Raw genomic sequence first — 22,885 nt, forward strand, 5'->3', positions numbered from 1 at the left:
AGCATCACCCCCCAACCCCACCGCACCCCCCCAGGGCTGCTCTACTCTCTGCAGATACAATCGATTCTTTTAAATCTCATCTAGAATCTCTACTTATCTTCCGGCTGTTTTAAATCAAGCCAGAGGGTTGTTCAGTTCTACAAACAGTTTCAGTAGAAGAATAGAAATTTTCTTTTCCTTTTTTTTAAGCAGGAAGAAAGGGAAGCCCCGCCTCCCCAGTTCTCGCACCGGCTGTGGTTCAGCATCCATTTCCCGGTAAAGCTCTCCCCTGGACCAGAAGCAAGGCGGGGATGGGGTTTCTTTGTCCCACTACAAGGGGCCTGGTAACGCAGGTAAATTCCACCTTGGTTTCCAGTCAAGACTGCGCAGTCATCATCATTTCCTGTGTGCGGTGTGTGGGTGTGTGTCTGTTCTCTGTGCATTCCCTCCTAACCGGTCTACACGCCAGCATGAAGCCCTGCCACAGAAAAAGGCCTTGAGGGTCTGTGTGTGTGTGTGTGTGTGTGTGTGCGTGTGTGTGTGTATGTGTGTGTGTGTGTGTGTGTGTGTGTGTGTATGTATGTGTGTGTTCATGCTCTAACAGTACCTCTAATAAGGTGCCAGAGCACGCTGTTGTCCAAAACCAGCATCTAAACTCTCGGACTGACAGTTTGAGGACATGCCTGCACGATACCAGACGAGAGCAAAAGAACGTGGAACCATCAAACAGTGGCCTTGTGTTCCCTCCAGGCTAACACGAGCGGGGGGACCCTGACCCCTGACCCCTGACCCCCCCCCGATGTACTTCACACCCTCCAACAAGCACCTTTATTCCCAGCACCAGGAGGCCGTGATCGCTGTTGTTGGAGATGGGAGGCACCCATCTGTCGGTTAAGGGCACCCTTAGCGCAGCTGCATTTAGGCTTTAAATCTGCCTCCCCCTCCGTCTGTCTCTCCCAGAGCAGCGGCCCACAGGCTGTGCAACCCAGGAACAGAGGGGGGGCGGGGGGGGGGGTGGAGACAGAGGGGCGCAGACAGCCATTCGTCCGTCTGTCCGCCCCCACGTCTCTCCGCGGCCGCGCTGGACGGACTGCAGGAATGCGGCTGCATTGTTACAGCAGGGCGGCCTTCAGCACTTGGATGTTCTCAAGCTCGCCCACAGATCTGCTCCAGGCCAGCCTTTCATGTGGGCTTTTGGCAGCGGCGGCGGCTCAGTGCAGCTGCGTGACACACACACACACACACACACACACACACACACACAGAGGGGTGCGGCAACGATCAGAGGCGAGGGGGGTGGGGTGGGGCGGGGGCGGGACCGGATGGTCAGAGCAGAGTTTTCTGGGACTCAGGGAGGGTCTCCTCCGGTCAGCTCAGCTCCACAGGACCTCTGCTCCAGATCCTCTCTCTCTCTCCGCACCCCTCCCTTGCCGCACGCAGGTCGATCGCCTGCAGGAAGGTGCGGAGCGCCTGCTGCCTCAGCCTTTAAAGCTCGCGTGATCGGGTCCCCCGGGGGGGGGGGGGGGACTGCAGGACGTGACTGCAGCCTTTCGCCTGCGATATCCATCAACCTTTCCTTTCCTCTCTCTTTCCGCTCATTTTATTTTTTTCCCAGCTTCCTGGAAATGGAACAGTCTGTTCCTACGGAGCGGACGAGCAAGAGCCCACCCAGGCCCCCCGCGACCCTCACCCCAGCGCTCACATGAGCACGCGGGCCCCACCCGACCGAGCCCGCCAGACCAGCCGCTGGTCTCCGCCGAGCCGCGCGCTGAGCGACGCCCCCGGGCCTGTCAATCAAACCCATGGGTCCATCTGTGACTCGTGTTCTGTCAAACACAGCTGAGCACCAGTCACTCAGCATCTAACCGTGGGTCAGCGAGCCCAAACAGGTCACCCAGCGAGACCAGTGCAGCCGACCCTGGTCCTGGAGAGCCGCAGGGTCCAATGGGGTCCCCTAACCCTGGTCCTGGAGTTCCTTAAGATTTTGCCTGAATTAACTGCTTTAACTCAACAAAAACAAAAAAAACTCAACTACAATCAGCCACTTCCACAGATTAACGAAGCGACAACGCAGAGCAGCAGACCCAGCGGCTCCCCAGGACCAGGGCGCAGGGCGGGGGAAATACGACAGCCTGAAGTCTCTTTGATAAAGTCGGGGCAGGGCGTGCGTGGGGCCGGCTGTGCACAGAAGGGATCAGCAAACAGCACGCTGCCACTCACACTGTCCCCGTAAGGAGCCCGCGGGGGGGGAACGGGGGGGGGGGGGGGACGGTGTGACGGTGTGTGAAAGGGTGAATCACGCAGAGCAGTAGAGTGCGCGCGCTCTCACGCTCTCCTGATACACTCCACAAACAAGTGCTGACGTTTTATTTAGACTCCACAAATACCGCAATCCGCTCAGTCTGCTCCACACCCACGCAATCCTGTACGCACACAAACACACTCTCACAAACACACTCTCTCACACACACACACACACACACACACACATATACACACAAACACACTCACACATCTGCTCAGTCTGCTCCACACCCACGCAGTCCTGTACACAAATACACTCTCACACACACACACACACACTCACACACACACACACACCCACATATACACACGAACACACTCACACACACACACACACCCACATATACACACACACACACGCACACTTGCATATACAAATGGGCACACACACACACACACGAGTGAGTTGATACAGACAGAACACACAGGCTGTAACTGGAGTTGCGGTGGACTCTTGTGAAACGCAGACTGACTGACTGACTGACTGACTGACTGACTGACTGACTGACTGACTGACTGACTGACTGACTGACTGACTGACTGACTGACTGACTGAATGAATGAATGAATGAATGAATGAATGAATGAATGAATGAATGAATGAATGAATGAATGAAAACTGCCTTCATTCATTAACTCATTCGGAGGTGGAGGAGGAAAACCCACCCAGAGAAGGTCTGAAACGCAGCACAGAATCTGCAGAACACAGCAGCAGGGGCAGAGAAACAAACAGCATCCACACAGCGCTGCAGCAGGAGAATCCCAGGGGAGCGTTTAGAGCAAGGTGCTGAAACAGCCCGGGGGGGGTGGGGGGGGGGGTATTCAGAGACGAGCTGCAGGAAAGTGTCCCCCGCCCCCTCGACTCCCAAACTCCAACCCCCCTCTGCCCCTTCACCTTCCCCTAAAATCTGGCCCACACTGAACAGAGTTACACAGAGGGGCCGTATGCACCCAAAGCGCAGGGAGGGGGGGGGTGGGGGGGGGGGGTCAGCATTTCTGAAACAGTCTCTTATGAGGTGTACAAACAAAATAAAAATAAAACGCAGCCCCCCCCATACTGCATACAGGGGCTGCTTGTCCAGGGGAATGAACTGCTACACTGTGACTGACTGGCCGGGGGGGGGGTGTGTATGTGACACTATGTCTTAGAAAGGGGGGGTCACTGGTCATGGGGTACTCTGCACAGGAATTAGACTGCACGTCAACATCCAGGATGGGGAAAAAATACAGCAAAATGTACTTTTAGAAAAACACAAAAATACCCTCCAAAAACATTTACACACATTTGAAACACCGCTGGGCTCTGTAGCCCCGAGCCCATGGACACTGAGCCGCTCCAAGCCTGGGGCTGCACAGTACACCACTAACCCTTTAAAATTACACAAGCGCGTAAAGGGTTACTCTCCTTTTAAAACCCCTCTGTTCCCTCACCCTCGACCTCCACTCACACCCCCCGAGCGGAGACACATGCCCCCCCACCCCCCCAAAACCCCCAACCCCCATCCCTCTCCTGGAGCCACGCAGCGTCTGCCGCCGTTTTCGGGAAATGGACTCGTGGGAAAAGAGCGGAGAGCTCAGCAGGCCCGGCGGGCGGAGTCTCACGGTCACGCTGGGCCGCTCCACAGCGCTGGGGTGGAAGGTTACCGCTCGAGGGAAGGGTGCGGTGCGGTCCATTTGGGTTCTACCGAGCTCCAGGGCACATTACGGTACATTTCCACAGTAGAGCTGGCTCGAGTCGCCTCACGGTTCTGACCCGGTGAGTTACACCACAACCACAACCAAACCCTTCGAGTGAGGCTTTCTGAACCCCGGAACGGGCAGAGCCAAGAGATGAAGTAAACCACCGCTCTGTCTGCACCAATCACGGGACTCGGCACTCAGCAAAGTTATGATTGGTTCAAATCGATGAGCCACTGACCAATAAACCATGAAGGTTTCACCTCATTTGTGGGGTTTACAAGTCGAGGCTTTAGTCCAGCTGGTCCCAAGCCACAGACCCCCCCCCCTCCCCAAGTCTGTCGCCCCCTGGTGGACCCCCTCAGGGTAACGTGGCTGGCCTCAGGCCTTCTAACTGGATTATCAGCTCATCTCCAGCACATCCTTCTAATCCTGTTATCCATCCATCCATCCATCCATCCATCCACCCTTCTCACTCAGATAAGCAGGGGGCGGGATCAGGACGCTGAGGGGGCGGGGTCAGTGACAGGCTCAGGGGGCGGGGCACACCGCCGGTTCTCCGCCTCCGACGGCGACAGAAACGTCAGCCGCCGCCAGAAGGCGCTCGAGGGGCGCTCTCTCCGCCCCTGCCAACCGCCGACACCAACCACCATCGCCTCCGTCAGCGAGGCCCAAACAGAGAGAGGCATCGCCTTCCGCCCCCAAAATGTCGAGCCCGTCGAATCCTGAAGAGGAACCGAGGGAGTCGGCAGCCAATCAGAGGAGGATCTCACACACAGCACAGCGCAGCACAGCACAGCACAGCACAGCATTCTCTCATCTTCCACATTCCAGCAGAGACACACACGCTCATACACACACTTCCGGGGGTTTCCAGACGCGTGGCACAGGTCTATCTGAGACTCGTTAAGCGTGAAGGCCGAGGCCGGGGGGGGGGGGGGGGGCTAATTCCATTCCTGCCAGGGCCACTGTGCATGCAGGCCTTTCTCCATTATAGCCAATCACACTGGCCAAATCAGCCAAATTACCTGAACACACTAGCGCTGCTTTAACTGGTACATTACACCACAATGAGACGGTTCAGGGTGGAACACAGGAGCGGTTTTCAGCTGTCATTCCTGAACTTATCAAGGAATGCAGCTGAAGCATTAATTATTAACTCGTTGGGGCAATAAAGTAATTAAAAGCAGGAGCTGGCAGTAAACGCTGAAACGGATACGGTCCTGTGTGGACACCCCTGACACAGACACCAGCGAAACTGCTGCAGATGGCTGACCATTTTAAAAGGAGTATTTTAACCAATATCATGAGCAAAATTCTTCCATATGATTGCACTGTTTGGTTAGTAACACTTCATTGACATTTATCAAGGACTTTTATCAACAAGTGGTAAAATATTTTAAATGCCAACATGACTCACTAAGGGTGTCACCCTTATCCAGGGTCCAGACGACCTAACAGGCAGGCGTCAATCTGAAAACTCATCTGCATACACATCTGTTAACCACGAAGCAATCTCGTTTTCCTCTGCACATACAGTTAAACCGCCATTCCGTAGCACAGCTTTCTGGTGTCGGCCATACTGCTGCAGACAGACAGATACGGAGATGACTGTTTGGGGGCGATCTCTCCTGATGGGGCTGTCCCAAACCGTCCCGGGGCGGTTTGGGCAGCCCGCACGGGTACGTACGAGCCGTATGGCGGGGGGTTAGCGACGGCGACGCCCTCCGTGTCGAGCCGAGCCGGAGGAACACACCCCGGCCTGCTCGCCGCACTTCGATCCCGGCTCCCCGCGCCCGGTGTTTGCATTGCAAATCGCTCGGGATAAGAGCGCCCGCCGCACAGGCGGTTTAGGGAATTAAAGGGGACGCGGCCTGTGCCCCGCCGCTGTTCTGACCTGCAGGACCGAGACCCCCCTGCCCCCCGCCCCCCCATGTCATCCTCACACCAGGGGAGGGGGACTTCCTGTTAAACAGGAAGCTGCCGTGGGCATTAATGCTACCTTCCTGATATCGGTCTTCTTTTTTTTTTTTTACAAAGAATGCGTTGGGCTATAATAACACAGAGCAGAGCCTGATGTAGAACAGGCTCAACCACCCACACACATACCCACACACGCAGACACACACACACGCACACACACACACACACACACACACTCACAGAACAGCTCAGGGAGGACTCCAAAGCTCCCATCAAAGCGATTGATTTTTTAAACCCCAGACGTTGATGCGCTGATGAGTGTGCTTTCAGTGAAACTGCAGGTAAGAGCACCAGCCAGCTGAGGCAGTGACGCACCACTGCATTCACATTCCCTGCTCAGGGTTAGGAGTTTGGTTTAGAGTCAGGGTTTGGAGCTAGGTTTAAACTTAGGTTAAGAGTAAGGTTTACAGTTAGGGTCTTGAGTTAGGGTTTAGACTCAGGCTAAGCGTTAGGTTTAGATTAAACGTTTAGATTCAGGTTAAGAGTTCGGTTTAGAGTAAAGGTTTAGACTCAGCCTAAGAGTTAGGTTTAAAGTCAGGGTTTAGACTCAGGTGTAGAGTTAGGTTTAGAGTTATGGTTGGGGAGTTAGGGACAGGGTGAGGGTCAGAGTAAGGTTTAGAGTTAGGGTTGGAAAGTTAGGGTCAGGGTCAGGATCAGGGTTAGGGTTAGGGTTGGAAAGTTAGGGTCAGGGTCAGGGTTAGGGTTAGGGTTAGGGTCAGGGTCAGGGTCAGGGTTAGGGTTAGGGTCAGGGTCAGGGTCAGGGTCAGGGTTAGGGTTAGGGTTAGGGTTAGGGTTAGGGTCAGGGTCAGGGTTAGGGTTGGAAAGTTAGGGTCAGGGTCAGGATCAGGGTTAGGGTTGGAAAGTTAGGGTCAGGGTCAGGGTTAGGGTTAGGGTTAGGGTCAGGGTCAGGGTCAGGGTTAGGGTTAGGGTCAGGGTCAGGGTCAGGGTCAGGGTTAGGGTTAGGGTTAGGGTTAGGGTCAGGGTCAGGGTTAGGGTTAGGGTCAGGGTCAGGGTCAGGGTCAGGGTTAGGGTTGGAAAGTTAGGGTCAGGGTCAGGGTCAGGATCAGGGTTAGGGTTGGAAAGTTAGGGTCAGGGTCAGGGTTAGGGTTAGGGTTAGGGTCAGGGTCAGGGTCAGGGTCAGGGTTAGGGTTGTGTTACTACAGCAGTAGGAATCTGGTGGAATGAGTAGGGCCAGACGAGAGGACTCATTCCTCCCTAACTGCACTTCATCATCAAAGAGGTGAAAGAACTGACAAGACCAAAAAAAAAAAAAAACATATCCCACAATGCACTGCCAAACAAAATCGGTGAACAGAGAGGTGCTCCACACACAGGAGAGGGTGAGAGAGAAAAAGAGAGCGACAGCGAGAGAGAAAGCGAAACAAAAGAGAGAAAGGTAAGAGAAACAGAGAGGTGAGAAAGAGAAAGAGAGAAGAGGTACAACAGAAATAAGGGAGGAGGTTGGTGAGACAGTGTGTGCCAATCCATTCAGACCCAGGCCATTGATTGGTTCATTTGGGTGATATCACTCTGGGGCATTCAGTCGATGCCCTGTTTGGTGATACAATGTTTGGGGGGGGAGGGGGAACTCGTTACTGAGTGAGAGTAGGCGCTCAGACGCCCTCATTTAAAAAAAAGATGAAACAGCAAGTGAACAGAAGCTCATCTCCACTGAGTAAAGGGCGTGGCCACACAAAGCACTCTGTGTTCAGTGCCCTGGGCTCTGATGATCTCCCCCACCTCTGCGGCCCAGCCCCTCCTTCATCATTGCCTCCACCCTGCCCACATCTGTCGCCACCTGCTGTTCCCCATCACCGCCACCCGGCCCCACCCATCATCTGAGCCACATCACAAATCTTATAAAACTGACTGACATGCTGGTCACCAGTCGGCACCCTGAGCCGACCAGAGGAGGATGGGTTTCCCCCTTGAGCCTGGTTCCTTCCGAGGTTTCTCCCCATCTGCCACAGGGAGTTGTTCCTTGCCACTGTTGCCTTAGGCTTGCTCCTGTGGGGGTTTAGGCTAGGGTTGTCTGTAAAGCGTATTGTGACGACTGCTGTAAAATATGCTACACAAATAAAATTTCATTTGATTTGATTTGATGATGCTGAGGGGTCGCTACGGTAACAGGGCTAGAGTCAGCCTGCGGGAGGGGCAGAGGGAAAATGGCCGCCATCAACATCTCCTCGCTCCTCAAAACCCCACCACAGAAGAAGAATATTCCCTGGAGGTGACAGGCTCAACATCAGCAAGAAGGTGTGTGTGTGTGTGTGTGTGTGCATGTGTGTGTTTGCATTTGTGCGTGTGTGGGTGGGTTTGAGTGGGTTTGTGTGCGTGTGTGTTTGTGCTGTGTGTGCGCGTGTCTGTGCATGTGTGGGTTTGTGTGTGTGCTGTGTGTGGCGATGCGTTTGTGTGTGTGTGCGGGTTTTTGTGTGGGTGTGTGTGCGCGCGTGTGTGTGCGCGAGTGTGTGTCTGAATGCGTGTCAGTGAAATGCTTCCTCTCTTCAGCTGCTGAAACACACTGCCTATGAAAACGTGCCCTTGGAAGCCAGCAGAATTCAGACTGCACAAACGTGTCCACGTGAATTACAGAAAAATCTTTAATACAGCCACATCACTGCGAAACCTAATAAAGCAAGATGGGGTCACTCCGGTACAGAGGACGTCCATTCACGGGCCTCTCTCCTGCGTCAGACCCTCTCTCGTTCCCTCTCGCTCCCCCGTCTGTCTCTCTCCGTCTCTATCAATTTCAATTCCATTTGCTTTTTATTCATATCTAGATGGAATTTACCATTTATTTCCCTAGTTCACGCCCTTTTTCCATCCATCTCTCTCCCGTTCTCTGTCCCTCTCTCTCCCTCTCTCTCTCCCGCTCTCTCTGTCCCTCTCTCTCTCTGTCTCTCTCTCTCCCGCTCTCTCTCTGTCCCTCTCTCTGTCCCTCTCTCTCTCTCTCTCCCGCTCTCTCTCTCTCTCCCTCTGAACCCTGAGCCGGTCCTGCAGAAGGGCCGTTATTCAGTTAGTTTTTTTTTCCTTCCCAAGGACGTGTGGAGAACAATGGCCGCTTCCCTGTTCCTTATCCGGTCCCTCTGCGGGGACAATCGGGCCGCTCTCCTTGGTCTATTTTGGGCCGAGCGGAGCACCAGGTCCTGCCCCGTGAGGTACAGGACAGTACAGCGAGAGTGAACCAGGGGACGAGCTGAACCACGCAACCCTTCCCAAACCAGAACCTGAACCGCCCAACCCTTCCCAAACCAGAATCCACCCCAAACCAGAATCCACCCAAACCAGAATCCACCCCAAACCAGAATCCACCCAAACCAGAATCCACCCCAAACTAGAGTCCACCCAAATCTTCCGATTTTTTTTTTTTTTTCTGGGGTTCGGATGGAAAAGCGTGACATGGACGGACGGAAGAGCAGGGAGGCGAGTACCTGCAGGCCGTACGGCCCGTGGCGTGGGCGGGGCAAACGTCTCAGGTCCCAGGTGAAGCAGACGCATACCTGGAACATCGTTCCCCCGAGCGGTGGATTCCGGAAAGGGGGGGGGGGAAGGTGGGGGGGGGGCGGGGGGGGAGTTGCTGTGAGACGAGGCTCTTTCATTGGGACAAAGTTGCCTGTATTGCACATTCCATGGCTGCTGGTCATGAGAAGGGCCCATTAAATGTTCCCCTGCAGCGCAGGGACATGGGACTGAATCCCCTCATTGAGTTCAGCAGGAAGTGAGGCGCTTGTGTAAACTGGCACAGTTACGCAGTCATGGGACTGCAGCACCAATCAGCACATTTTTAAGACTGGACCATCAGTTTTGCACACATGCACACACGCACGCACGCACGCACACACACACATACACACACACACGCGCACACAGAGACACATGCACGCACGCACGCACACAGACGCACAGACACATGCAAAGACACACGTGCACACACACACACCCCATTTTAAGCAGAAGCCCACTTCGACACTTTACTCGGCGCTGTAGCAGTTTACAGGAAAGAGAAGCACTCAAATCAGACTCCTAGCGCAGCAAGTAGCCAATATGAATAAGAATCTTTGTCTGAATACATCTGCCAACCGACACCCCCCTCCCCCCTCCCCCCATTTTAATCAGGCCGGAAATGAGCCCCATGCTTTTCCATAGCTGCCCTTCACTGTGGACCCACAGCAGTACACACAGAGTGGGATGTTCCAGGAATGCAGTGCAGCACAGAGAGAGGCACAGAGGAGCGGCCCATGGGAAGAATACTGCATTCAGGCGGCCAGAGCCTCTGGCGCCTCCCCCGTCCCAGAGTGCCACCCCTGCCAGGCCCTCGAACCCGCGGCTTTCTGCAGGCTTTCTGCAGCCACGATTCAGACCCGAGCTGCTTCACACAGCTCTCAGCTTCTACCTGCGTGCTCAAAGTTCAGCTTCTACCTGTGCGATCAAACACTCAGCTTCTACCTGCATGCTCAAGCTTCAGCTTCTACCTGTGTGCTCAAGTGCTGAGATTCTACCTGAGTGGTAGAAGTGGAACTACCTGTTAAACACCACATAAAGGTGTTCCTTTATGGACTCCTTCGTATGCAAGCTTAGTGGCGTTTGCACATGAACACAGTTGCAGTAATAGATAACCGGACATTTCAAAATACATTCATAACCACGTATGTACAGGCCCACACTGAGCACCAAAATGATACATTAAAAATGTTATTTAAAATAAAAAGGATATCTTATCTGAAGAACAGTGCATTGTGCATTAACAATATATACACAGCAGTACTCCTCTTAATGCTTTCATCTGCAGCCAGAGACTGTGTTGCATGCAGCTTCAAAAACAAGACCAGGCAAGCCTAGCTGAGCCGGTCCCTGGATACGACCAGAGGGGATCGATCTCTCCCAGGAACGGAAGGGTTACGCCCTTCTGGCCACACATGGTACTGCACTCCTGTATTCCTTCCTCCCCACTGAGAGTCAATGAGTCAGGGGCAGGCGCAGGCTGTGTTAAGGCTGCAAATGAGGCTTCTATCACACCAAATGCCTGTGCGTGCGCAACGCAGCTCACGTTAGCCCACACACCTGCAGACGGCAGATTGAACATTTTCACGAAACGTCGTTTCACATTTTCAATCGCCACATAACTAGTTTTCAACTACCCTCGTAATGACACTCTTTAGGATGACTGAAAGACGGGATCGACTCACTGGGAAGAGAAAACATAATTATATCACGTTTCACACCAGCAATATTCCAAATGGAACAGCCAAAGGATCGCCACACAAAATATAGCGGTAAAAAAAAACTAGCGCTCAGCCAAGTATGCCAAATCAGCACTGCTACCTGCAACGGTCTTTTGTTCTGTAACTGCAACATTACAATCGGAAACTCGGACAATGACCGTTCTGGGCCAGGCCCCGAAAAAAAGGTCACGTACACTCTATGGTATTTCCAGTTCCAGGATTGACGGGAGAGTAAACACTGGGCATCGCGTCAGACCGCGAGGCCACGCGGCACCCGCCCGCGAGCGTCACACAGCGAAACGCAGGTACCACTCTCCAGGGGGATTACCGTTCAGCTCTGCCTCCTTCACTGATACCATTCATCTGCCTGCCTGAATGTGTGTGCCTGTGTATGTGTGTGTGTGTGTGGGGGGGGGTGTGTGTGTGTATGTGTGTGTGCGTGTGTGCATGTGCGTGTGTGTGCATGCATGAGTGTGTGTGCGCGTGTGCGGTGTGTGTGTGCGCATGTGTGTACGTGTGTATATGTGCGTGCGCCTGTGCATGCATGCGTGTGTGTGTGCGCGCATGTGTGCGTGAGTGTGTGCTGGTTCGTGAGTGTGTGCATGTACGTGTGCATGTACATGTGCGTGTGTGTGTGTGTGTGCGTGTGCGTATGTGTGTGTATGTGTGTGTGTGTGCGTGGGGGGATGTCTGCGTGTGTGCATGTGTGCGTGAGTGTGTGCGTGTTCGTGAGTGTGTGCATGTACATGTGTGTGTGTGTGCGTGTGTGTGTGTGTGTGCAGGTCTGTTAGTCATGAGTCATTCCATTCGGCAGCTCCAGGCTGGAGACTGAGCTCTGAGCCGCGTGCTCCGAGACCAGCGTAGGTGTGAAAGATGCGGAGCCGGGGGCCGTGGCTGAAGTGCATCTCAGCGACCAATCAGAGCGGCCGAGGCAGGTTAGCATCTCAGCGTCCAATCAGGGCGGCCGGGGCAGGTTATCTCCCCTCAACCGGCTGGCGGACTCCTGCTTCACCGGACGCACGAGCGTTTTTTTCCACTTTCTCCACCGCTGAAGAACACGGACGGGAATGGCCAGCACTCCTAATTCCCCTGGTCTGATCCGATGAAATACATGGATCTGGAAAATCTTTAATGCATACGCTTTTATCCCCCAGGAGAGATAAGGCACTTCGGTGTTCCCTGGTGTTTTTCATTCAGCGCGAAAACCAGTTCGCTGGTGACCCTTCAGCTTGATTCAAATGTGCTTTATCTTGCATAAGAAAAAAAAAAAAAAAAAAAACTAATATTTACACTGGAAAAAAAAAAGGATTTCATTCAGTGCTTGGAGGAGACAAACCCGTATTTATAGGTATGTAATATCTGTTGGTGGAAGTCGCAGAAGAGCCAGAAGATGACATTAAATCAATAAGCGGATCTCTGGTTCCTGACCAACACCACTTCCATTTTAACCACATAAACAATGTAGTCACACAAGGACGCAAATAAAGGCACAAGGACACGTGATGTCGGTGCACCAGGAATTTACACAGTTGGCTATGGAATGCAGCCACATTCAAATCAAACTGTAAACGAAGTCTGAATGAAAAAGGGCTCTGTGAGCGTGTCCAAAGCACGGAGGACCAATAAACAAGCGGCTGGGATCCACACAAGCTCAGGACACAAGGGACACCAGTCCTGCCGTTCCCAAGACTTGCCTGTGGATATGGTGCACGCACAGAGACACGCACGCACACGCACGCACACACACACACACGCACGCACACGCACACGCACACGCACACGCACGCACCTTCGCTGTATTAGAGAACACATCTCTGAGGGGCGACTTAGCTCAGGGGGTAAGGGCGGTTGTCTGGCAGTTGGAGGGTTGCCGCTTCAATCCCCGCCCTGGGCGTGTCCCTGAGCAAAGACACCTAACCCCTAATTGCTCCCAACGAGCTGATTGGTACCTTGGCATGGCAGCCTTTCACCATTGGTGTGTGAGTGTGTGTGTGTGTGAATGGATGAATGAGAGGCATCAATTGTGCTTTGCATAAAAGCGCTATATAAAATGCAGTCCCATTTACCATTTACCATCTCCACAAGGTGGGTGGGTCAACTTCTCACATCACAGTTTCAGCCCGTTCAGGTTTACAGGTTTACAGCGTCAAAAAGTGAGATTATACACCCGTGAGTTTCCGTCATCACGGTCACGCACACTTCACAATGCTCAGCGGGTCATTTATAATCACGCCTCAGCCTCCTTTTCATCCAGATTCGAGGGCAACGACTTGCACGCAACAAAGAGGCACTACTTCAATGTCCACACGCGCGAAACTCGACGCGGACCTCGCGTGTCACGTGACTTGTGAGCGACAGAAGACACAGCTCCTGCTAAGGAGGTCACCACTCTTTCCGGTGATGTCACCAGCTTTGAGGTGCCACCTGTACGCAACATGGTACCCACAACAGAAGCCACAACACATCCTGGACAAAATTATCATTATCTTTTTTTTGTTCTGATGAAGGCTTACTATAACCAAAACATTGACACTGTTGCTAGATTAAATCATTAATCTTGGAGCATTAAATCGGCAGTGCGATTATTTCACAGTAAATGACTCCCGACTATGCGCCTAGAGCTAGCTATATTGCGTTGGTGCGCGAGCGTCTCTTCAGACATTTCAAAGCGGTTGTTGAACCTTGCTTTTTTTTTTTTGCACTAAAATATCCTTGTAATTATATAAACACAAACTTGGCGCACGGACAATAGTAGTATTTGAACTGATACGTTTCCAAGCTATTGCTGCCAAGTTCATCTAAAGTCCACCTTACTCAAAGACTCTAAAATCAGTGGGTTTTAGAGTCTTTGACAGGCTTCCCCACTCAAACTGCACAAAATATGAGCAAACCTCATGGCACCTTGCAGGATACATTTGTGATACACACATTCAAAATTAAAAGTATGGCATTCATATATGGGCAGGGCACAATCAGATATTCAGAAACAAGTTACAATAGCATTTCCTTATAAATGGACTTAAAACGGAATAAGCTATAACGGCGCGGTGGTGCTCAATTAAAATTAATTTCCCCCGTGGAAATAATTAGATAACATATATAATTGCCAGTATTAAATGTAGTACATTAAAGCGTGGTCTACTGTACAGGTTACATTGCTATAGTAAGATAAAAACTGATTTTCCATCACGCAGATCAAAGGTGGTTGTGAGATTTTGGAGTTCCGGTTCGAACGACTTCCAAGTACGTCAGTACTGTGGACAGCGAATTTTAATCACCTGTACAGTAGAGGTGATGGCCAGTCACTGTTGACAACAGACCGACAAACTGTACAAACGCCTGTCACTCTCACTACACATAAGAATGTATTAACGCCGCACTACACCGCCACGCTGTTTCCAGCATAAGGTAGATTTGAAAATGGCAAAACAAAAATGTAATTGCTTTAATCTGCTGAATACGGTTATGACGGTTATGATATGGTGGGCAGTCTTGTACAAGCAATATCGAACACTCGTGTGCCTTCTCGGTTTGCGATGTCTAACATTCCAAACTAGATTATTGTAAAGTTAAAGCTATGTAGCGTTTGGCTCAGCGCTTTAGTAATACGTTGCTTTTTTTATATCGCCGTGCTGTCTGATTTAAAAGCAAGCCAGCTGCTGTACAGGCCAGCCTGTACTTGCGATTTGGAAGCGATAAACCAACCCTTATATGTGCTCGCTTACCTTTTCCATTTTGCCAGGCAGTATACCAAGACAAGCTGAGAAAAGACGTGAGAAAAATAATCGCGGTGGCAACAGTTCCATTTCTGAGCCTCATTTCATTTCAGCAGGCTTCCACGGCGCTGATCTCCGGGCAGATGTGCTTCCTCAGAGCCCCTCGTGCCGCGGGGACGGAAGGAAGGGGTCCGACCGACCCGACTGCGTCGTCAGGCGCGCCGCCGCTGGTCAATCACGAGTCGAGGCCGATCGCAGCATTCTCACAGTCCGTCAGAGATGCAAAAACATGACCACAGCCACTATTACTCATTCAAATCAATCTGGAAAAAGGATAGGTGGACAAGTAGCCTAGGCTACGTTTAGGAGCTTCGTGCAACACCCGTCGTCTTCAACAGTTGTCGCTGGCCGGCAAGCGTTCTAAAATGAAATGACAGTAAAAATGTATTTTTTAAAAAAATTAGATTTGATGACAAAGGAAAAAACCAATACCAAATTAAAAGGTTTAGTCAAATTAAGCGGCTAGCTAGAATACGTCAACCAACTGTCAGGCAGTTCAAGCTCGGGGGGCATAACACACCCACATGTCGAGTTTTTCCACGGTTTGCATTAAAACGGATATCGGCCCCAGCGACTCGTCGTTATACAGCACGAGATGCCAGTCTTGAGACTTTAACTTCTTTCAGGCGCCTCTTCAGTATCGCTCCGCTTAACTGGCGACGGATAAGCAGATTAAATCACGGGATTTTGAGGCTGCGAGCCGCAGCTAGCTGGCTACTTACCGCGTCCAAGTTGCTTGGCTGGAGAGTACGGGATCGCGAATGACTTTGAATGTAAAACCGAAAAATCCCACAGTGTAGCCACTCTCGACGTCTCTGGGTCGGGTATTGTAGCCTAAATGTGACCGAATTCACTGAATGGTGAGACTGTAGAAAAGTCTGGAATAATAGCCTACTATATAAATCCTGACTGGTTAAGTCACATTAACGTATTAGCAGTTACTTCAGTTCCGTCTTTATTCCCGTTCAAGTTCGATCTGCATACCATCCGCCACCAGCGAAACAGTTATGGACCTTTTACAAACAGTGATCTCTCAATCAACCTTAGCGTGGATCCCGCCCACTGAAAGATACTACTGGCTACTGTCAACCCTCACTACACCAACCACAAGTCAACAATGGCCAAAATTTGCATACTGGTACTACAACGATCTCCGCAATAATTAATGTTTTTAAAAACAAGTGCTTTACATATCAGGCTAGCCAATCTATTTTGTTAAAAACAGATAATGTCATATATTGGTTACACTTGAGATCGCTTTCACTTGTTTTAGTGATCCTAACTAATCACATTCCTGGGAGGTAGGTCTGATAAGTCCAGAAGAGCGCCATTCTGTGTCAAAACTTTGAACAACATCTTGAACAACATACTTCCCCAGTAAATAGAATTTACTGCGTAATTACAAAAAAGGGTACTATGCTGTGTTGCAAATCAGAAAGGAAACTGTGACAGTACACTCACATCAGGAAACACTGTATCTAATCTAGAACAGACATTCCAAAAAGACGCACGCGCGTATTGTAACACTGCGGTCGTTCTGGCTAATCGCCAGGACGATACAGTTGGCTAGTTTATATACAAAAAAATGTGTGGCTTGTTTTTTAGGAACACACGCGCACGTACAGTTGCTGCTCATTCCGTCGACGGAGTATGGATCAAATTGCAATATATCACATGAAAATTCATATTAATTTATATAACAGCCAATAATTATCCATACTCACACAAACACCGGAATCGGGATCAGTTAATGTATATCGTGATTCGTGTGACGTCATTGTGTGATGAGCATATTCCTATGGGTTGCATGGGACGACACTGATGTCTAGAGAGGCAGGTGCTTTATTCCGGAGGTGTACAGTCCTGCATATGCCACGATGACTCGTCTGTTTATTAGGTTTTTAATCTTGCCGAAGATCCAGTCATGTTTAGGAAACAGTCCGGATACTGCATTTGAAAAAAGTTAGTCGACTACCCGCTAATCCAGTTTCGTGAATTACCTACAGGTAGCCCACACGAGTCCTTAACTCATTTTATGCACATTTTTGAGTGACCTCGGAAAGGTCGCGTGAATCTCATTCCCATCACTGCGGTCCTTCTGCAAACGCAGTTAATCGTAGGTCAAACAACCGGGTGCTTTGAGTGAAATCCTGTAACGCAACACCAGTGCAGTCGTGCCGCTGATGATCGTGGTGATATACGACTCTTTTTTGTTTATATAACCGACGCGATTTAGAGTAGCCTATGCCTACAGCCCTGCCAACCTGTAGTCCCCACGGGGTGCTCCAATTACAGCATGTCAGTTTACGATCCGCGCGCGACACCGCCTCTACGGAGCGTCACCTGATCGCGAGGGCTAATTGATATCCTTTAGCCTGGAATTTATCGTCATGCATATTGTACTGTTTCCCAGTGTTCGACTCAGTACTCGGTGGCACCGTGCCACACCACGCCACCAGCAAGCACTAACAAGGAATGTTAGAAGTTCCTAACACCACACAGCTGAAAAACGATTCTTAAACACAGCTACACAACACACACACACACACACTGTCAAAAGTATTTCAAAGCACATCAGACACGGAAAACATATACAGGTTATGTGTGTATGCATGCACACAGCCATATTAACACTTTATTGCTGTACTTTTACAGCGACTTCCTCAGTGGGCAGCATCCTCAAAGGAACAGGTAGGAAACAATTTCTCTTTTATTGTACATATTTCCCTTAATACTGGTTTCATCCTTTGTGGGTTACAGTGAAAGTTGTGGTCAGTACACACACATTTTTTGCTGTTGTTGCAGGAGCTATTCCATGCAGTGTGTATGTGCATGTGTTTGCATAGCATGCGTGAGCACACTGAGGTGTATGTCGAAGTGTGATAGTGTATGTGTGTGTGTGTACTAGTGATTGTGTGTGTGTGTGTGTGTGTGTGTGTGTGTGACTGTATGTGTGTGAGTGCACTTGTGATTGTGTGTGTGTGAGACTGTATGTGTGTAAGTGCACTAGTGACTGTGTGTGTGACTGTATGTGTAAGAGGCCACTAGTGATTGTGTGTATGTGTGTGAGTGTGCTAGTGTGTTTTGTTGCTCTATGTGTGTGAGTGCAATAGTGATTGGCTGTGATGTATGTGTTTGTATGTGTGTGAGTGCAATAGTGATTGGCTGTGATGTATGTGTTTGTATGTGTGTGAGTGCAATAGTGATTGGCTGTGATGTATGTGTTTGTATGTGTGTGAGTGCAATAGTGATTGGCTGTGATGTATGTGCTTGCATGTGTGTGAGTGCAATAGTGATTGGCTGTGATGTATGTGCTTGCATGTGTGTGATTGCAATAGTGATTGGCTGTGATGTATGTGTTTGTATGTGTGTGAGTGCAACAGTGATTGGCTGTGATGTATGTGTTTGTATGTGTGTGAGTGCAATAGTGATTGGCTGTGATGTATGTGTCTGTATGTGTGTGAGTGCAATAGTGATTGTGTGCGATGTATGTGCTTGCATGTGTGTGAGTGCAATAGTGATTGGCTGTGATGTATGTGTTTGTATGTGTGTGAGTGCAATAGTGATTGGCTGTGATGTATGTGTTTGTATGTGTGTGAGTGCAATAGTGATTGGCTGTGATGTATGTGTTTGTATGTGTGTGAGTGCAATAGTGATTGGCTGTGATGTATGTGCTTGCATGTGTGTGAGTGCAATAGTGATTGGCTGTGATGTATGTGCTTGCATGTGTGTGATTGCAATAGTGATTGGCTGTGATGTATGTGTTTGTATGTGTGTGAGTGCAACAGTGATTGGCTGTGATGTATGTGTTTGTATGTGTGTGAGTGCAATAGTGATTGGCTGTGATGTATGTGTCTGTATGTGTGTGAGTGCAATAGTGATTGTGTGCGATGTATGTGCTTGCATGTGTGTGAGTGCAATAGTGATTGGCTGTGATGTATGTGTCTGTATGTGTGTGAGTGCAATAGTGATTGGCTGCGATGTATGTGCTTGCATGTGTGTGAGTGCAATAGTGATTGGCTGTGATGTATGTGTCTGTATGTGTGTGAGTGCAATAGTGATTGGCTGTGATGTATGTGTCTGTATGTGTGTGAGTGCAATAGTGATTGGCTGCGATGTATGTGTCTGTATGTGTGTGAGTGCAATAGTGATTGGCTGTGATGTATGTGTTTGTATGTGTGCGAGTGCAACAGTGATTGGCTGTGATGTATGTGTCTGTATGTGTGTGAGTACAATCGTGATTGGCTGTGATCTATGTGTCTGTATGTGTGTGAGTGCAATAGTGATTGTGTGTGACGGACATGCGGCTGAACTCCTGAATATGAAGGTGAGCTGGAGACAGAGGGGAACCGCCCCAGCTACAGCAGACGTTGCTCCCCGGGAGCTGGGCGACGGGGCCGCAGTCAGAGGGGCGCGGCTTTTAGGTACTCGTGCAGGGGAACCTGCGAAACCCCGCCCACCCAGTTCTGCAGCCACACCTGCTCCAGGCTCAGCTTCATGAAGAACCACCTGTGTTCCACCGGCCACTTCCTCATCGCTGGGTGTCTGTGGCCAAAAAAAGCCAAAATATTCCATCAAATCCCAGTACTTGTAACAGGTGCTCTTATGTAGAGTGACTTACACAGGTAGTTTTTTCCATATAACCCGTTAGCGGAACGTTTGCTGACATAATTCCATAACTCGATAACCCCCCCCGCTCCAGAAACACACTGACACCCTCACACGCTGACACTCAACCCCACACCCTCGCACACTCAACCCCAAACCCCAACACACTCAGACCCACACCCTTGCACACTCAACCCCAAACCCCCACACACTCAGACCCACACCCTTGCACACTCAACCCCACACTCTGGCACATTCAGCCCCACACCCTTACACACTCAACCCCACACCCTTGAACTGTGTACACTCAGCCTCACATCCTCACATACTCAACCGCACACCACCACACGCTCAAACTCCGCCCCACACCCTTGCACACTCAGCCGCACACCCCCGCACACTCAACCCCACACTCCCGCGCACTCAGCTCCACACCCTAAACCCCACACCCCACAGACTCAACCCTACATCCTAGCACACGTAGCCCCACACCCTTGCGTACACGCACTCAGCCCCACACCCCTGCACACACTGACTCAACCCCACACCCCTGCACACACTGACTCAACCCCACACCCCTGCACACACGCACTCAACCCCACACCCCCGCACACTGTCACACGCTCACACTCACACACCTTGAGAACATGGCTTCTTTGGCAAACTCCGCTTCCTCCCTTCCCACGTCCATCACCTGCCCTGTCAGTGTGAGCCTGGCACTCCGGGGGTCATCCAGGTAAGGAGCCTTCTCCCTGCAGTCAGGACAAACCAGCTCTTCCAATACAAGCAACACAGGAACACTACCCATCATACACACAGGGTGCTTACAGGATGCTATAAGTGCTTAAAGTGCTTTAAATGGATGCTCAGAAATTTAAGTATACTGGGATACCTGGAAAAACATACCTCTGTTCATGAAGTGCTTAAAAATGTCCTTAAAACTAAAATGATCTAGGCTCTAAAATTGACATTTGACAAATAATTTTGTGCATGACAGTTTCCCAACAATTTGTTCCATTAAAATTTGATATGATTTCAATATAAAAAAGAAAACCAAAAAAAAAAAAAGGTATACTATTAGGACTGTTTTCATATAAATATACCGCTGTGATTTTAGAGAACCAACTCACAGTTGGTTTTCAGTCACATGCTTTGTGTTAGGTCATTGAAAATGGGGAAATAGTGCTTGACATGAGTTCTTGAAAGTCCGTGCAGTTAGTTTCATGACGTCTGTGCGTGACCCCTGTAAACAGCACATCGTGCAAATAAAGTAACGCTAATGCTGTAAACTTCCACATTAACACCTGGACACGACCACTAGAGGTTGGATAATTTACTTGCACATTTCCATAATTTTAATACCTTTATAGCGTTAACATTACATTATTTTTTTACTGGATTACAGCACTTTAAAATTTGCACAGTCTCCATTCCCAATGAAATCCGTAAAACAGGAAACGGGGATTCTGACTCGCTGTACCTGCTGATTCCCTGCATGTCGGAGAAAGTGAGGGAGGCGAAAGGGTTGCTCCTCAGGTCAATCACGGTGTTGTCCATCTCACTGACGTAGAAGTACGGCACCCCTGTGCTGTTGTCGGAGGGGCCGTCGCTGACGGAGAAGATTTTCCCGAAAGGTACACCTTTAATCTGTAAACACACACACACACACGGGAATGAATGCACAGACGCACGCTCTCACAAGAACCGCTTAGCTCTTGGGAGCACTGCATAGTGACAGGTTATGCAAGATTACTTCTATATACATATATATATATATATATATGAAATACATATATGAAATGCAATATAGTGGCATATGCTATGAATTAGGGATGCACACGTTTCGTGAATGCAGATAAGAGAATTGTGTCACGCAACATTTCAGCAGCCAACATAACAAGAGCGCGACAGAGGAAATGCGATCACAAATGTGAATCCTGCTATGCACCGTGTCCAATGTGGAGATGGTGGCGAGGAAGCCCCAATCGCTGTTATGAGCCAGGTATCGAGCCGTTCTCGCCGTTTCCTCGGGCGGGGGCGGAGCGCCTGCGGTCCGTTTCATCCCCTCCATCCGATACGAAAACATTCTGGGAGCCGCCAATGCTTGCTTAAGGTCTTTGGTCTCCAGCAGCGGCTCGGGGCGTTTTTCCGCATCGTTGTCATAGACGGAGGCCGGGAAAGCCTGTTTCCAAATGCTGCCCGCGTCTACGAGGAGAGCCGGAGCCGCCTCTTCGTTTGAGTTAGCCTCCAGTTCTCCCTCAACATCGTTCGTGACAGCCCAGGAGACCGAGTTTAGGATGGCGTAGCCTTCACTGGGGCGGAAAACCGCGGCGAGTACCACCAGGAAAAAGTTCAACTCCATCTGTTTTTTTTTACTGACGCACAAATAACACGGTTCATGTGTTTATACTGAATTAGGCACACGTTTTTACATCTGCGGCAGAGAGCGCGTCTTGGTGAAGACCAGCTGCGTGTAAACAGCGCCACGACCCAGCACAACGGAAAACAGGTCGCATCAAAATCAGTGTAAATTACCTGTGCAATTGAGAACTTTTACTAAAAATTGAATTGGTTTCCACGAGTAGCCTAACTAACATTACCGTTTTGCAGCTGATCAAACACCTTAACTCGATAACGACAAAAGTAAACGAATAAAATCCAATGTATGCCTAGTCTTTAGCCAGCGAGTGTAAACAAGTGGAAAGTCCATGCTTTTCTGCAAATAATCCCCGCGCCAGATCGCCTCTCCCATAATGAAATCGGATCCGTATATCCATCCATATCCTTTATGAACAGATTGTTGAAGCTTACACCTTAAGTCAGTACGCAAAATCTGCTCAGCCGGCTGTCGGGCTATTTCGGTGGACAGATGGATGAAATATATGCATCAAATGACTAAGTCACGTTTTTATATATCTGTAATTACTTGTAAAAAAGTTTCCTTGCATAAAATTCACAGTTGTTTCTGAATTTACCTAAAACGACGTCTGCCAGGTGAGATTTTTTTTATTTTTACCTTTCATTACACACAATATATTAGCCTATTGCACGTAGGCTATCTGTGTGCGTGAAGAGCTCTGAGCTTCCGGTCCAGATTGGGCCCCATAATACTAAAGTACTGTATGTCAGTGTACGCGAACTGATCTAGGACCGGTTTTCTTACCTTTCAGCTGATAATGGATAAGGTTAGAAAATGAATGTAGGGCACCTGGGTCCTAAAAGTCGGTGCTTTATGAACGCAGACCCAGGTTTACATACATTTCCGACTGACGCATTCACAGTTGAGCGGTCAGTCCTGAAGTTCCACCTTATCGCTTTAGAGCTTTAGAGATTCGG

General features: G+C 50.0%; 2 protein-coding genes across 3 annotated transcripts in view; both read right to left on the minus strand.

Annotated features, from left to right (window-relative positions):
* mgat4a (alpha-1,3-mannosyl-glycoprotein 4-beta-N-acetylglucosaminyltransferase A) overlaps window positions 1–15,971 on the minus strand; it is a 37,917-nt gene extending 21,946 nt beyond the window's left edge. Inside the window, exons 1-2 of one of the 2 annotated variants that reach the window (XM_035393299.1) lie at window positions 15,664–15,971; window positions 14,891–15,301 (exon numbers count right to left, since the gene is read on the minus strand). In XM_035393299.1, coding sequence (XP_035249190.1) covers window positions 14,891–14,984 — 94 coding nt within the window. In that variant the 5' untranslated portion in view covers window positions 14,985–15,301; window positions 15,664–15,971. Of the gene's footprint in view, window positions 1–14,890; window positions 15,302–15,465; window positions 15,618–15,663 lie in introns of those variants that run through there. The other variant, XM_035393300.1, reaches the window with a different exon arrangement.
* Window positions 15,972–19,110: 3,139 nt separating this feature from the next.
* Window positions 19,111–22,414, minus strand: creg2 (cellular repressor of E1A-stimulated genes 2). The gene is made up of 4 exons (XM_035394694.1): window positions 21,498–22,414; window positions 21,030–21,196; window positions 20,188–20,301; window positions 19,111–19,486 (listed from the first exon to the last, which is right to left on the minus strand). Exons 1-4 carry the CDS (start codon window positions 21,909–21,911, stop codon window positions 19,345–19,347), a joined length of 837 nt encoding a protein of 278 aa, XP_035250585.1. The 5' UTR covers window positions 21,912–22,414; the 3' UTR covers window positions 19,111–19,344.
* Between the last annotated feature and the right edge of the window lie 471 nt (window positions 22,415–22,885).

The sequence above is a fragment of the Anguilla anguilla genome, chromosome 15 (genome assembly GCF_013347855.1).
Source record: "Anguilla anguilla isolate fAngAng1 chromosome 15, fAngAng1.pri, whole genome shotgun sequence".
In the NCBI taxonomy this organism is placed as follows: domain Eukaryota; kingdom Metazoa; phylum Chordata; class Actinopteri; order Anguilliformes; family Anguillidae; genus Anguilla; species Anguilla anguilla.

What these genes read in the sequence shown, in the direction of transcription:
- creg2 (XM_035394694.1), bottom strand. Translation starts at nt 21,911, where the DNA reads ATGGAGTTGAACTTTTTCCTGGTGGTACTCGCCGCGGTTTTCCGCCCC. An exon ending in CCATCTCCACATTGGACACG is followed by an intron (nt 21,197 to 21,497) that starts GTGCATAGCAGG and finishes GTGTGTTTACAG; the next exon opens with ATTAAAGGTGTACCTTTCGG. An exon ending in AAAGAAGCCATGTTCTCAAG is followed by an intron (nt 19,487 to 20,187) that starts GTGTGTGAGTGT and finishes TTTTGGCCACAG; the next exon opens with ACACCCAGCGATGAGGAAGT.